At 44.5% G+C, this 14,361-nt stretch overlaps 1 protein-coding gene across 7 annotated transcripts in view; it reads left to right on the top strand.

Moving 5' to 3' along the window:
* Positions 1 to 14,361, top strand: part of WDR31 (WD repeat domain 31) — a 35,465-nt gene that overhangs the window by 3,757 nt on the left and 17,347 nt on the right. For 5 of the 7 annotated variants that reach the window (XM_075579212.1, XM_075579217.1, XM_075579216.1 and 2 more), the window contains exons 2-6: positions 3,801 to 3,899; positions 5,521 to 5,660; positions 6,844 to 6,973; positions 11,619 to 11,693; positions 14,080 to 14,224. In XM_075579212.1, the coding sequence (XP_075435327.1) occupies positions 5,587 to 5,660; positions 6,844 to 6,973; positions 11,619 to 11,693; positions 14,080 to 14,224 (424 nt within the window). In that variant the 5' untranslated portion in view covers positions 3,801 to 3,899; positions 5,521 to 5,586. Of the gene's footprint in view, positions 1 to 476; positions 523 to 3,800; positions 3,900 to 5,520; positions 5,661 to 6,843; positions 6,974 to 11,618; positions 11,694 to 14,079; positions 14,225 to 14,361 lie in introns of all 7 variants that reach the window. The other 2 variants (XM_075579214.1, XM_075579215.1) reach the window with 2 other exon arrangements.

Below are 14,361 nucleotides of genomic sequence, written 5' to 3'. Positions count from 1 at the left end.
AGTAGCTTGTGCAGCTGTTCCATTGGAATACAATTATTCTTATTTGCATTCTTAGGTGTAGATTCATAAAGATTTGAAATGTGATCTCCCGATAACAACCAGTAACTTGAATGTCCGTTTCTCTCCTGATCACGGTGCAATTACTCGTATTGGGGTTTAATGAATCTATCTACCCCTTAATACCCCATACTTTTATAGGATCAGGCGATCCACTTCGACAGCATGAAAATGCCTCAGCCAACAATGAACACGCCTTTCTCCTCATATAAAGGATAATGTTATCAGTGCTAATGAGCATGCTATTTGTGTTGTGTCAGTCTCGTTGATACGATTGATCCTAATAGGATTTAGATGGATTTTTACCATAGTAACATAATGCCAAGCATCTGGAAGGATGAGCAGACAGAACTAACTTTCACATTTCCAATCTGTTTTTGTTCGATGATGATCAAACTCCTGCACTCCATGAACACCAGATAGGTGGAAGCAAAATATCAGCAGTACACACAGCCAGGGAGTCAGGTTGGTATGGTAGTAAAATATATTTATTTTAAATCAGGCCCTTTTAAATCAGTTTCTATAATATATATACACCAATGGGGTAATAACATAAACCTCACAAGATACACTTCATGGAATATCATTTAACTAGCGATTCTGGTTTTAACCAAAAAAGCACCACTGACCACTTATCGTGCGCTGCCTGTGACAACTGAAAATTAAGCATCAGTTTTTAAAATTAAGCATCAGATCTGGATCTGTCTACATGCGGCTGGTCACGTCAGAAAAGGGCAACGTGAGAACTCTAGGAGGGGGTGAGAAACATTTATACTTTATTCACCAATAAGGATTTATTCAAGAAAGAAACAAGTGAGTCATTTTGTCTTATGCTATTATCATTGCTATACCTCCAATGAGGCTGCTACAGTGTGGGAGACTTACACTGCTTGCTACCTTCAGGAGGACTAATTGTAGTTAACAAGGCTACCCACTCACTAATACCAAGAGTTTCTCTCTTCTTGTCGGTCCTACACTGGACATTGTAATTAACTATCCTGGAACAGGATTGCTCATTTCTGTTCCCTCCTTTGCAGCTCTGCCTGCTAGCCCTTTATTTTTCAGTTGCATGTTTTCCCTGCTCTGTAAACTGACGGTGCCTGTGTAATCGATAGATTATTGTTGCATATTCCCTTCTTAGGCCTCGGGCATGGTCAGCGCTTATGCGTTGACCCGTGCTGAGGCGTGCTGCTGCTCGAAACTGAGCCCCTTCAGCCGCAATGAGAGCGGCTTTAGCAGGGGCTCGCGCACGTTTGCGGAAGCGTGTGTCTGACACAGATTTGAAATTTGGCGCTCGCCGGAGCGCAGGGCCGGTCACGTGAGCGGTTCGCCCAATGAGGGCGAACCAGCTCCGTGACGTCACTGGCCCGCCCCCATCCCACCCCCTGACGGCGCGCTGTGTAAGGCTAGGGAAAGCACCGCTTTCCCTGAGCCTCAGCGCGCCTCCGCACTGTTTGGGGCACTATGTCCCAGGCCTTACACTGCCAGTAGCTGGTTGCCTTGCCAACTTCTTTAATCCCCCTGGCTAAGTGGACTTCTCCATACTCCCCTGTCTGTATTCACAGGTAGCATAGTCCTGTCACTATTCCTGTGTTACAAAGATTACTCACTTCCTTTTCCATCCTAAGCAGGCTGAGTGAGTACGCCTCATGCTATCTACCCCCTGGCAAGGCCATTCTGTTTTTACCTTCCCTTGATACAAAGCATTCCACATACAGTACCGACACACTTTATTCGAGTGTGGTCGGTACCGCAAGCCGGGAAATCTCCCGGCTTGCTAGTGGCCGCCCCTCGGCGTGCCGCGCGTCATAGACGCGCGGTCACGCGTCTTCGGGAGCGTGCGCCCCCTGCACGCGCGTCCAGGGGCTCCCCGAGGGAGCCCTGGTGTCCCGCGATCGCGGGACAGCGGCAGGGGGTTCCGGGGGACCCGGCGGACCCGGCAGCGGTAGGGAGAGCGCCCCGATCGGAGGGCGCTCTTCCGCTGCTTCGGCGCGCGCCCGTCACTCTCGGGCGCGCGCCAGGCTACTGCTGCGGCAGAGAACGGGCAAATGCTCGAATAAACTCTGCCGCAGCAGTAGAGAAGCACTCTTTTACCAGTCCACAACATCTACAAGTATCCTTTATTTGCTGTGACTTTCCCAATAAAGTTAAGAAAATACATAAGGACTTGTGCTTTCAAAGAGGGATGTGTTAAGCTATCTGGCCTCATTCACATCCTACACGTGACCCTGGTTCCAGAATATTAACATTGGATTTCCTAAACTATTTGCGCACCCAACATCTACTCTTTGAACTCCATGAACACCACACTAACCACAGGTGACATCTCAAAAATGTGTCTCTAAGTAGAGATCTGTTGGGTTTAGTAAGTATAGTCCATGAACATGTAAACACAACTAGAGTATCTCGCTGATGGTCATTTGATCTTCTTATAAGACTAGCTTGAAATGCATTCACTCTTAATTATTTATTCTAACAACCATCAATTCTCTTCTCCTTATATCCATTTAATCGTTTGTTTTTTGCACCCAGATGCACACACTTAACAAATTTGACCGTTTATCAAGTATTTCTGTGATATGCCAAACAACAAACAGATGTGAAAAAATAGGTATTTTATAGAAATACCTCCATAAAGAGAGGTGGTAATGTCACTTTATAGATCATTGGTAAGACTTCCCCTAGGCCCAGATCCAAAGAGGTCTGCTAAATCTGTGCTAATAATGTGCCGTTAGCAAAATCAGTAACAGACATTATTTTCCCGTGATTTTAACGCTTATCCACAAAGCTAATTACATGCAAAAACCACGGCCATTGTGCATCTCATTTGTATAGTCTTAACGCCATGTTACGTTAGCACAGCCTTGCGTTACCTTCAAATAACACGAGAGAGTCCCAAGTGAATTATATACCTCCCCAAACCCACCTTTTATACAATATGTGGAGAGACACCCTGATAAACCAAAATTACCATATTTCCCAGGTACCTCAGGTGGGGTCCTTTTTGTGGTGGATTAATGGAATTGCCTCTCAACAGAAGCTATCCGAAATCTGAAAGAGAGACAATGATGAAAAAGAGCAATGCAGACAGGCAAATAGGCACCATTTGGCCTGTCAAAATGCCAACCTGCTGTCAAATCGTATGTTCCTGTGTTTTATAGAGAAACATACTTTACTTAAACTTTTTTGGGAAAAGAGAGCAAATAAATGTCGGTCCAACGCAATTTTTTTTAGTAAGTGTGTGTGTGTGTATATATGTATATGTATATGTATATATATATATGTATGTATATATATATATATATATATATATATATCTCCCTGAATCCCTTGCTGCAGTGGAAGCATTGTATGTTTAGAGATAATGGTGAAAAGCAGGGTTGCAGGCCTGTCTTGAGACCTGAATATGCTCACAAGTGGTATTTATATTTGTTTGTCCCAATACAAGTCTCTCTTTTGATCACTATCTTGCAGTTCTGGGTCTTCTTCATCGATCCTGGTGTTGGGTGAAAAAAAAAAAATTATATATATATATATATATATATACAGTATATATAAAATATTTGCATGATTAAGCAAACTTTATTCACACACACTTTCACTTTTATTCCCTACATATACGTAGTGTTCTGTGTTTTCCGTATTTACCAATTTTCATTGATAAATTACGAGTTTTAATTTTTTTTTTATCACAGGATTTGAGTTTTTACTGATTTACACCCGTTTATCAATCCAATCCATAGACACTAACGCAATTGTTGCGTGTCCTGCATCTCCGAGATTGAAGCAGTTCCTGTAAAACACAGAACAGACAAACGGTGGAGGGCGGCAAATCAAGCCAGGTAATATCGTGCAATGATTCACTTGTGTCACAATCTTGCAGTAGTAAAGGTAAGCATAACATAGTTACAAAGATGAGGTTGAAAAAAATACATATATCCATCAAGTTCAACCTATGCTAAATTTAGACAACAGATACTTTATCCTATATCTATACTTATTGATCCAGAGGAAGGCAAACAAAAAACCCCAGAGACATATCATCCAATCTCATAAGGGGAAAATAAATTCCTTCCTGACTCCAAATATTGGCCATCAGATTACTCCCTGGATCAACATCCTTCCCATGTTACTTATTTGTTATATCCCTGTATACCTTTCCTTTCTAAAAATGTGTCCAACCTTTTTTTGAACAAATCTATTGTATCTGCCATCACAGTCTCCATGTGTAATGAATTCCACAGTGTAACTGCCCTTACTGTAAAGAACCCTTTCCTTTGTTGCTGTTGATAACTCCTTTCCTCCAACCCTAAGGTATGACCCGAGTCCTTTGTACTCTCCTTGGGGTGAATAGTTCTTTTGAAAGCTCCTTGTATATAGTTATCATATACCTTCTTAGACACATCTTTTCTAATGTAAATAAATCTAATTTAGCTAGCCTCTCATTGAATCAATTACTTAATTTAAAAATAGCAAACAATGTTAGGTTTATATCAATATCACTCCAAAAGATTGCTGCACAACCATTATAGAACAGGAAAGTTCCTCTCTTGCACTCGCATGTATGTAATATTTTTCAAGCCTCAAAAAAGATCTCACAGCAGCATCCGGCAAGGTTGAGAGAGGCTATATAGTGTAATACAGTTTTAATACCTGGACATGCAAGGGTAAGTATCAATATATGCACAGACAAACATGTCATTTTCCTCCCTGAGCTCCCGTCACATCACTTCCCATTTAGTGCTCGACCTCATTGACGGTTGGGTGTCAGCTCTCTGATGCAGGACACACACAGACTGGGATTCTCTGTGGTCCGATCCCCCGGTTGGGAGGTCCAGGAGAAAAGTTACACGCCATGAGAGAGACTGATCAGAGTTTGATTTGAATGTGTTGGTCTGTGCATATATTGATACTAACCTTGCATATCCAGGTATTAAAACTGTATTACACTATATAGCGCCTCTCTCACACTTGCTGGATGCTGAGAGATTTTTCAAGGCTGTTTTTTGTTTAAAGGAGCAATTGAAGCAATTTTTTTTTTAAATTATAATTTCTTTACATAGGTAGGAAGCAGGGGGTCTCCGTAGCTGAACCCCGTTAATTTTAGCTCTGTGGACCCTTTGCTTCCGGAGATACAGACCTCCCAAAGGTGGTGTCGGTACCTCGGCAAAGTTTAAAGCTTCCGTGTCACGTGGGGCCAATAGGAAGTCGCATCTGATGACATCACAGCTTCCTATTGGCCCGCAGGATGCAGGAGCTTTGAAATTCTGCCATTACCTGAACCCTGGTAGCCAAGCAGAGTGGCTACCCGCACCCCCTACCAAGGTAAGTATCTCCGGAAGCATGGGGTCCTTGGAGCTGAAATTAATGGGATTCAGCTCCGGAGACTCCCTCTTTTAAATCGCTTAAAGAATCACTTGCTTGGATTGCCTCTTTAACAGCTGATCTATTACTTCCCTTCAGATCACTACAAAATGTTTGCCGTATTCCTGATGTCCCAGTGCTGATAGCTGCACATTGTATCAGCCCATGTGTATGCTTCATCTTCTCAGAACCATGGGGAAGCTGCAGAGTAAAGTCAGACGAAGCAGCTCCAAATACAGGTAAAACCACAGGAGCTGCTGACTTTACCACGTCACTAACAGAGGGGCATTGCTGGCCCCTTTTAGCTGCTATGGGGTTCAATTGTTTTTTTGGGGTAGGATTTGGATGGCAAGGGAGCCTGCAGAAATGATTGTACAAAAATTGTAGTGACGAGTACAACAAACATTGGAATGGAGAAAAAAGCGCACAACCAAACATGGCGAGGTGTGCTCCAGCGGGAGAATGAGAATGTGTTTGCCCATGCTAAAAACGCAGGTACAGGGGATCCTCGTACGTAAAGCATATAGCAAATGGAAATATTACTGTATGCTCATTTGCATGTCTTAGACAGGTCTGCACCCCCGCCTTTCACCATTATCACCCAGCACACAGCACTTCCACTGCAGCAAGGGATTCTGGGCAATGACATGCAAATGAGCACACAGTGCCACCTTTTGCTTCAAAACCATATAACATGGTCCCCTGTAAGCTTATGCTTGCTGCATGGTCACAGCTTTGAGCACAGCCTGGGTTAAGATGCATAGCCAGTAAACCCAACCACAGACAGCCGTTTCGACCTTATTGGGTCTCATCAGTGTGGGGTTGGTTATACTGGCTTTGCAAAATGAAGCTTAGTAGATGTTTCACCACACTTAACTAAGTTACGGTGGGTAAAAAAAGTGACAAAAACCCTCCACAGTAAAGCATATAGCAAATGGAAATATTACTGTATGCTCATTTGCTCATTTGCATGTCTCAGACAGGTCTGCCATCCTGCCACCTTTCACCATTATCATTAGCTTACAGGGGACCATGTTACATGGTTTTGAGGCAAAAGGTGGCACTGTGTGCTCATTTGCATGTAATTTTCCAGAATCCCGGGCTGCAGTGGAAGCACTGTGTGCTGGGTGATAATGGTGAAAGGCAGGGGTGCAGACCAGTACGAAAGCTCGTACAAATAAAAGCATTTCGTTAGCAACAGAACGGTAGCGACATTTTTTTTAAAATTTGATATACATATATATATATATCAGATATTACCAGAAGGTGGATCCGGAAAGGAGAGACAGCACACAGCCAAGTAGATGAAACAACTGTAATGATATTGAATAACACAAGGCACTGCATCCAACGTTTCGGTCAGCTAAACGTGACCTTCCTCAGGCACATCCCTGTGATGATCCTGTGTCCCTTGTTGCCCAGGGCTGACAGTCATGTGGAAGAGAGCGCTCCTGTTCAGACGGTCCAGCAGCACAGCCGTGCTCACAATGATGCCGTTACCTACATCGCTGCCCTGAAATCCGACCTGTGCGTGTCAGGAGGGAAAGACAAGGTATGTGCTGATTGTGCAGCAGCCGAGCACTGGACACTTGGCCTTACACATGGTACACACTGTAATAGTATAAAGCAGCTCGTGTTAGATCCGTCCCCGAGGACAGTACTACAGCGGAATGGGACATTTGGTCGCGTACAAATGGCCGCCTGGCACTTCGCCGCTACTCACCACGCCACCGTAGCCGATCCGCCGCTGGCCACTGCTAAGGTAACACACACATATTCCCAGGTAGCTCAAACTCCTGCACCCACCACATCATGACTATATATTTATGCCAAAATGAGTGCTACTGAGTGTGGCAAATGTATGCAACAAAAGACAGGGGTGCCCAATGCTACATCAAATTGACCAAACATATATGGTAATAAGTATCAAGTTTAAATACTTCAATAATAATAGTAATTACTTGTTTTTTTAGTTAAACCCTTTGGCCAAAGCGTCGTAAGCCTGCATACCAAACGTCAAGGTCAACCAAAAATGCAGGTCCTACACTAAAACTGTGAACCCTTCCTGTTACCTCTGTATGAGGGGAAGCAACTGTAGTGAGTTGTCCATTGAGCAAATTGCCAGAACCTCGCAAGTTAAAAAGGTGGGGAGGGGTGATCTCTGGGGGGAGGCGCCACCTAACCTCCAGAGACTGTTACCAGTCAGAAATTGATTAACACACACATATTCCCAGGTAGCTCAAACTCCTGCACCCACCACATCATGAATATATATTTATGCCAAAATTAGTGCACCTGAGCATGGCAAATGTATGCAACAAAAGACAGGGGTGCCCAATGCTACATCAAATTGACCAAACATATATGGTAATAAGTATCAAGTTTAAATACTTCAATAATAATAGTAATTACTTGTTTTTTTAGTTAAACCCTTTGGCCAAAGCGTCGTAAGCCTGCATACCAAACGTCAAGGTCAACCAAAAATGCAGGTCCTACACTAAAACTGTGAACCCTTCCTGTTACCTCTGTATGAGGGGAAGCAACTGTAGTGAGTTGTCCATTGAGCAAATTGCCAGAACCTCGCAAGTTAAAAAGGTGGGGAGGGGTGATCTCTGGGGGGAGGCGCCACCTAACCTCCAGAGACTGTTACCAGTCAGAAATTGATTAACACACACATATTCCCAGGTAGCTCAAACTCCTGCACCCACCACATCATGAATATATATTTATGCCAAAATTAGTGCACCTGAGCATGGCAAATGTATGCAACAAAAGACAGGGGTGCCCAATGCTACATCAAATTGACAAAACATATATGGTAATAAGTATCAAGTTTAAATACTTCAATAATAATAGTAATTACTTGGTTTTAAACTTGATACTTATTACCATATATGTTTTGTCAATTTGATGTAGCATTGGGCACCCCTGTCTTTTGTTGTATACACTGCTAAGGTAAGTCTAATTACTATTTTGGGTAAGGGGTTAATTTAAGGGGTTTTAGTGGTTAGGGTAGGGGTTAATTTAATGGGTTTTAGGGTAGGGAGTTCATTTAAGGGGTTATAGTGGTTAGGGTAGGGGGTTAATTTAAGGGGTTTTAGTGGTTAGGGTAGGGGGTTAATTTAAGGGGTTTTAGTGGCTAGGGTAGGGGGTTAATTTAAGGGGTTTTAGTGGTTAGGATGGGTTAATTTAAGGGGTTTTAGTGGTTAGGATAGGGGGTTAATTTAAAGGGTTTTAGTGGTTAGGATGGGTTAATTTAAGGGGTTTTAGTGGTTAGGGTAGGGGGTTAATTTAAGGGGTTTTAGCGGTTAGGATAGGGGGTTAATTTAAGGGGTTTTAGTGGTTAGGATGGGTTCATTTAAGGGGTTTTAGTGGTTAGGGTAGGGGGTTAATTTAAAAGGTTTTGGTGGTGAGGGTAGGGGTTAATTTAAGATGTTTTAGGGTAAGGTCTTCGGGTAGGGGATTTAGGCACTTGCCCTTAGTGGCCTGCGGTTCCAGCGGCGGGTTGAATCGGGACGAAGTGACTGCCATTTGGTCGCAGCAAAACTGCCGCAACCAAATGTCATAGACCGGTACTACAGCGCCAGAACAAGACCTTTCCGCATAGCAGGTCTTTTGACTACTTATCCCATGTAAGCAGCCTGGGCACGGACAGTGCTGAGTTACATTGAGATGGGAGTGCAAAGTAGTGTCTGTCCGGTTAGACCCCCTGCACAAGGTGAGATCTGAGCATTGTACCACCACAAATACAACCCAATCTGCAGGGAAACATATGAAATCTCAGGTGCTGTGAGCGAGACCGCACTGCTGGGAGTGGCAGTCCCACCAGTTCCACAGGCCTGCATGGTGAAGAAGAACCATTACAACTTGTTGCAGTATAAGTATTACAGGGTCTATGTATTAACGCACAGAAAAGCTTGATTTGAAGCGCTGCACCAGTTTGTGCTCCAAGCTGCCTCACATGTAACAAGCATGTTGCTCCAGTTTCTGGCTCAGACGTGGAACGGAGAAGTTTTACGCCATCTCAGTCCTGGCGGATTTTATGACACAGGAAGTGGCATTTCGTTTAATACATCTCGTTCAAATCTGTGACTCGTTACTCCACCCTAACGCCTTCTTTTGACACTCCTGAAACTGCAAGCTCTGGCACATGGGGTAGAAATTGTAGCATAGATCTTGAAACGTGAAGCGCACAATGACAAAGGTGTTATTTGTGTCCACTCTACAATAGCCATGCACATAGCGTAGATTGTAAGCTCTTCGGGGCAGGAATTTCCTTTCCCATTGTCTGATTTTTGTCTGCACTTATTGTATTATTATAATTCCCTGTGCTGTATTCTTTGTGAAGCGCTGAGTACACTTTTGGCGCTATATAAATAAAGACATACAATACAATACAATACATGGTTCCATGTATTTATTCTATGTATGTGTTTCATTGATATTGGTGTAGTATAAACATTTCACTGTGCTACCTTTGTCTTAGGCTGCGTCCACGCTGCCGCTGAGCATGCTCATGCTTGGCGTGCTTACTTTAATGTAATCTAATGAGCATGGCCAAGCTGACGCTTCGTGCACGCGCACGTACGCTCGGCAATGCTCAGCGCTTGGGGCGACATGGAAAATTGATTTCCAAGCGCTCAGAAGGGTCACATGACCCCAAATTACGTCACAATAGTTCTTTCAATAACACGCCCTGATCCAGCCAATTACATGCCCCCTCCCTTAAACGCCACGCCCCCCGCTCGAAAATTGCAGAAGAACAGCCAAGCGCTCAGGCTTGGAGAGTTGGTGACGTCACCGCTCTCAAGCATGAGCGCGTTCAGCGGCAGCGTGGCCGCAGCTTAGGAGGTGAGACACTACAGAGAAAGAACCATTTCATAATGTTGTTGGGTGGGATTAATGAGAGATTGTGAGATGACAAAAGACAGGATAAGGGACAGGACAGGAACAAGGGCCCAAGACGAACCACTGAGGGTCTGGGTTAAAAAGTGATTTGGTCGAAATATGTGTCTTGGTGTCGTGACACATGTGTCTCCTAACAATGTTCATTTGATACCTGGTTTGGAAATGTTGATGGTTTAAAGCAGATGTTCCCAACCATCTTTCTAAATATGTTATGCTTGTAATTGTAGTTCAGAGTTCCGGTAGCTGTATTGGTGCAGGACATTTATAGATTCATTGTAGGTTGTGATTACCTTTTAGGGCAGCCTTACAGATTAGTAAACATGTTTCCTGCTTGTTAGGTTATTTAATTATTACGATTACCTGTACTGTATATCTCTCTCACTCCTACCTCTCTACCCCCACCCTCTCTCCCTCTTGTCCCCCTCTCCCTCTTGTCTCCCTCCTGTCCCCCTCTCCCTCCTGTCCCCCTCTCTCTCTTGTCCACCTCTCTATTGTCCCCCTCTCCCTCTTTTCCTCCTTTCTCTCTTTACCCCCTCCCCCATCTCTCCCTTTTCCGCCGCCCCTTTCCCTCTCCCCCCACCTTGTTTCTCTCACTCTCTCTCCACCTCTCTATCACCCCCCTTCTCTCCTAAGACCCCACCCAGCTCTACCCTGTTGAGTCCCACCCAGGTAGACGGTAGCAGAAGTTGGGCCCGACTCCCGGTGGAGCCTAACTTCTGGTTTCGAATCGCCGGGGTGGGCCCCCTCCACCGCCGGGCCCAGAACAGATGTCCTTGTACTGCCCGCAGCAGGTAGCTCGCCCGGCATAGATAGGCACTCGCCCCGTGCTTAAGTGGCTATTTTTAAGGCTTTTGGGGGAACAACACCAGGGTTTTTTATAAATGAAATTACAGTGTGCAGAGCTGTTAAATCCTCTCACGTTTCTTCTTTGAGTGCACTGTTCCGGTCCCTTCAAAGGTATGACAACCTACAACAAATCTACATTCATAATTGTAAGGACTAGTGCCAACAAATATCTTAATAATGCAGCTCTAGTGCAATACTTATACATAGCTTTCATCCACAAGATAATCACACCAAGTAACTTGTTGAATTGCTATTGGTATATTATATCGGGAGCAGAGATACCGTTCTGAGCATCCCATGCTAATAAATAATGGCAGTGTAGAGATCTCTTATCTAGTGCCCAGAGCTAGTCCACAGGCAAGGGATTGGGAACCAGTGCTTAAAATCATCCTTCTTCCAAATGGGACTTCCTCCTAAAGCTTCTCAATAACTTTCTTCCTCAGACTGTTGTTGTATCTAACTGGAGGACAGGAACCGCACTGAAGAAATTTGTGGGACACGATCGAGAAGTGACTAAGGTAATTGGAAGCCAAGGAGCAATACTCAGGAGTCTAGATAAACTAGTCTTGATGTAGCCAACTCCAGTCCTCAAGGATCACCAACAGGCCAGGGTTAAGGATATCCCTGCTTCAGTACAGGTTTATTTTATTTCTAAAATGTTTTACCCGAAAATAATACATTGAGTTACCTCTCGTTGTCAAGTATGTCCTGGGCTCAGAGTTATAATGACAATACATCCTTACACGTTTCATGGACAGTTAGTGAAAATTAGATTGTGAGCTCTTCGGGGTAGGGGCTCCTTTTCCTAAGTGTCACTTTTATGTCTGAAGCACTTCTTCCCATTATGTGTTGTTTGTATTATTTGTTTTTTATATAATTATCACGTATATTACTGCTGTGAAGCACTATGTACATTAATGGTGCTATATAAATAAAGCTATACATACATAATATATGTTATGGGCGTATGTAACAGTTACATGTGCGTTGTGCTGCGAGACTGTGAGTTGCCGGAGAAGTGGAGAGCAGGATATTTCTGTGGGAGATCTGAAAGTGCTCTGCCGCAGATTGCACCAAAGAGGTCTGGATGGTTCCTACCTCAACGGAGAGTGGAAGCAAGCCCTGGGTAAGCCTTGAATGTGGCGCTCAGCACCTGGCCAGATAGGATTACCACCGTTTGCCCCTCGTTTTAGTGAGTATATCTCTGATCTGTGTTTTCTGTGCTTGCAGACTACGGCTAGAATAACAATTCTTTATTGAACTGCTTTGTCCTGTCTGGTGCCTTGATCCCGGTGATAAGTTTACTGAGCCACCTGTGCTGAATCAGAGGATTCCTTAAAACCTGCCCTGTTGGTGGCCCTTGAGGACTGGAGTTGCCCCCCTGAACTAGTGCCAGATATGAGTCCCTTCACAATTCCAGCACGGTTATGTTTAAATGTAGGTTTGTTCCCAAAGCGAAACCATTTTTACATTTGATAAATCCCCTCAGATGATGCCGTTCTTGTCCGATTCCTTTGTGTCCAGCTTCTGTGGTTGCCGTTGCAGTCGCTAGTTTCCATTGCAGTGTGGCATTGCAAGCCTATTTTTGCAGGCCTCCGTATCTTGGTACTGGAAATGGTATAACCAGAAACAGAGCTGGTATTAAAAACGAAGGGTCAGCAGTTTGAAAAGATACTAAAACATTCCATTTTGGGTCTGGAAAGCAGTAATTTGTGCTGCTCCATTCAAAAAAATGTTTTGCATCCTCTGAACCCTAATTCCACAAATACTTACTGTATATATTTGTTTCCCAGTTTTTTATTCCCATTTGCAATATAAGAGTCAGCCTACATCTGACCCCAAGGTCCCTAATGTCATTGGGATAAGATCAGATCTTGCTTTTTTTTGCTAGTTGAAACCAGTAATCGTTTTGTTTAGCAATCCAAAATGTAACCACCTTGTGAACTTTGGGGTCCTTTTAATTAAAACTATGTGCTGCATTAGAAGTTTTCAAGCATATGTCTCTGCCCCGTAGAGCGTACAATCAATTTTTGTAACGATGCTCGTCTCAAACAGGAAGTGACCCGCAGGGCTGAGGTAGGAAGGTGAAAGAACCGACCTGAGCCGAGGGACAGAGTCCTGATAGAGTAGTGAGTCGTAGGCCGAATGTCAGGGCTGGTAGCAGAGTCGCGTAGTCGGTGTGGATGTAGAGGTCGAGGCGGGCTGAAATCAAAGGTTAGTCGAGGTACTTGCAACGGTCGGGGCGGGCTGAAGACAAGGGTAGTCGAGGTACGTGAGCCGGGTCTGGTAACGTGAGAGACAAAAAACATTAAACGCGTTGCATGAACACAGCAGGAAACTGGGACTTTGCTCTGCAACTTCCTGCTAGCAGGGCTGTCCTTTTTAAAGGAAGTTGCCAGGAGCAAAAATGGACGATCCAGCCACAGAGGGCGAGCAAGTGCAAAATCCCGAACCGGAATAGGAAAACCCGGAAAGGATTTTGCCAAACCGCATAATTTTTTAGTGTGTGCGTCTGAGGTACAGGGAGATAAAGGGACTTGCCCAAGATCACAAGGAGCTGACACTGGAATATGATCTGGCTTCGTCCGCTTTAAAGGCTGTGATGTTACCACTGAGATACCCCCACCCAGGTTTTTTTTTGTGATGGTACTGTGTGGTACTAAGTCCCGGTAGCTCTTTTTTTCCCTGCTTGCAGAGGGGGCGGGGCTGTCACTGCACACAGCCAATCCCTCGTAGCCCTGCCTGTTTCTCTGCCCCCCACATGGCTGAGCAGCTCCAAACAGACCAGAGCAGACCTACCCCCCTAACCTTCCCCCCCTCCAACCACCAGGTATCATTCCCAGAGGGGGAAGTGTGTGTGTGTGTGTGTGTGTGTGACCTTGGTTCATTATTTCTGCTGTGCAGGTCGCCTGCGTCTTTGGATCAAACCATCTTTTCAGCGCCTCGCGAGACAAGACTGTGCTAATGTGGGATCTCCATGGGAAGCTTGGAACTGCACAGAAGTTTCTTGGGCATCATTTAATAGTGACCGGGCTAGCAGTGAGCCCAGGTGAGCGACAACCCTCAGTGTATACCAGGCCTGCACAACTCGTAACGTGAGAAGGGCCGAACTGCTCCAAGGAAAAAAAAATTGGGCCGCACGGGTAAAATCATCATCATCATCATCTCTCTTCCAGCACCTCATCA

The sequence above is a fragment of the Ascaphus truei genome, chromosome 21 (assembly GCF_040206685.1).
Source record: "Ascaphus truei isolate aAscTru1 chromosome 21, aAscTru1.hap1, whole genome shotgun sequence".
In the NCBI taxonomy this organism is placed as follows: Eukaryota; Metazoa; Chordata; class Amphibia; order Anura; family Ascaphidae; genus Ascaphus; species Ascaphus truei.
The sequence above is the reverse complement of the archived record's forward strand: the minus strand, read 5'-3'. Positions and strand labels throughout refer to the sequence as shown.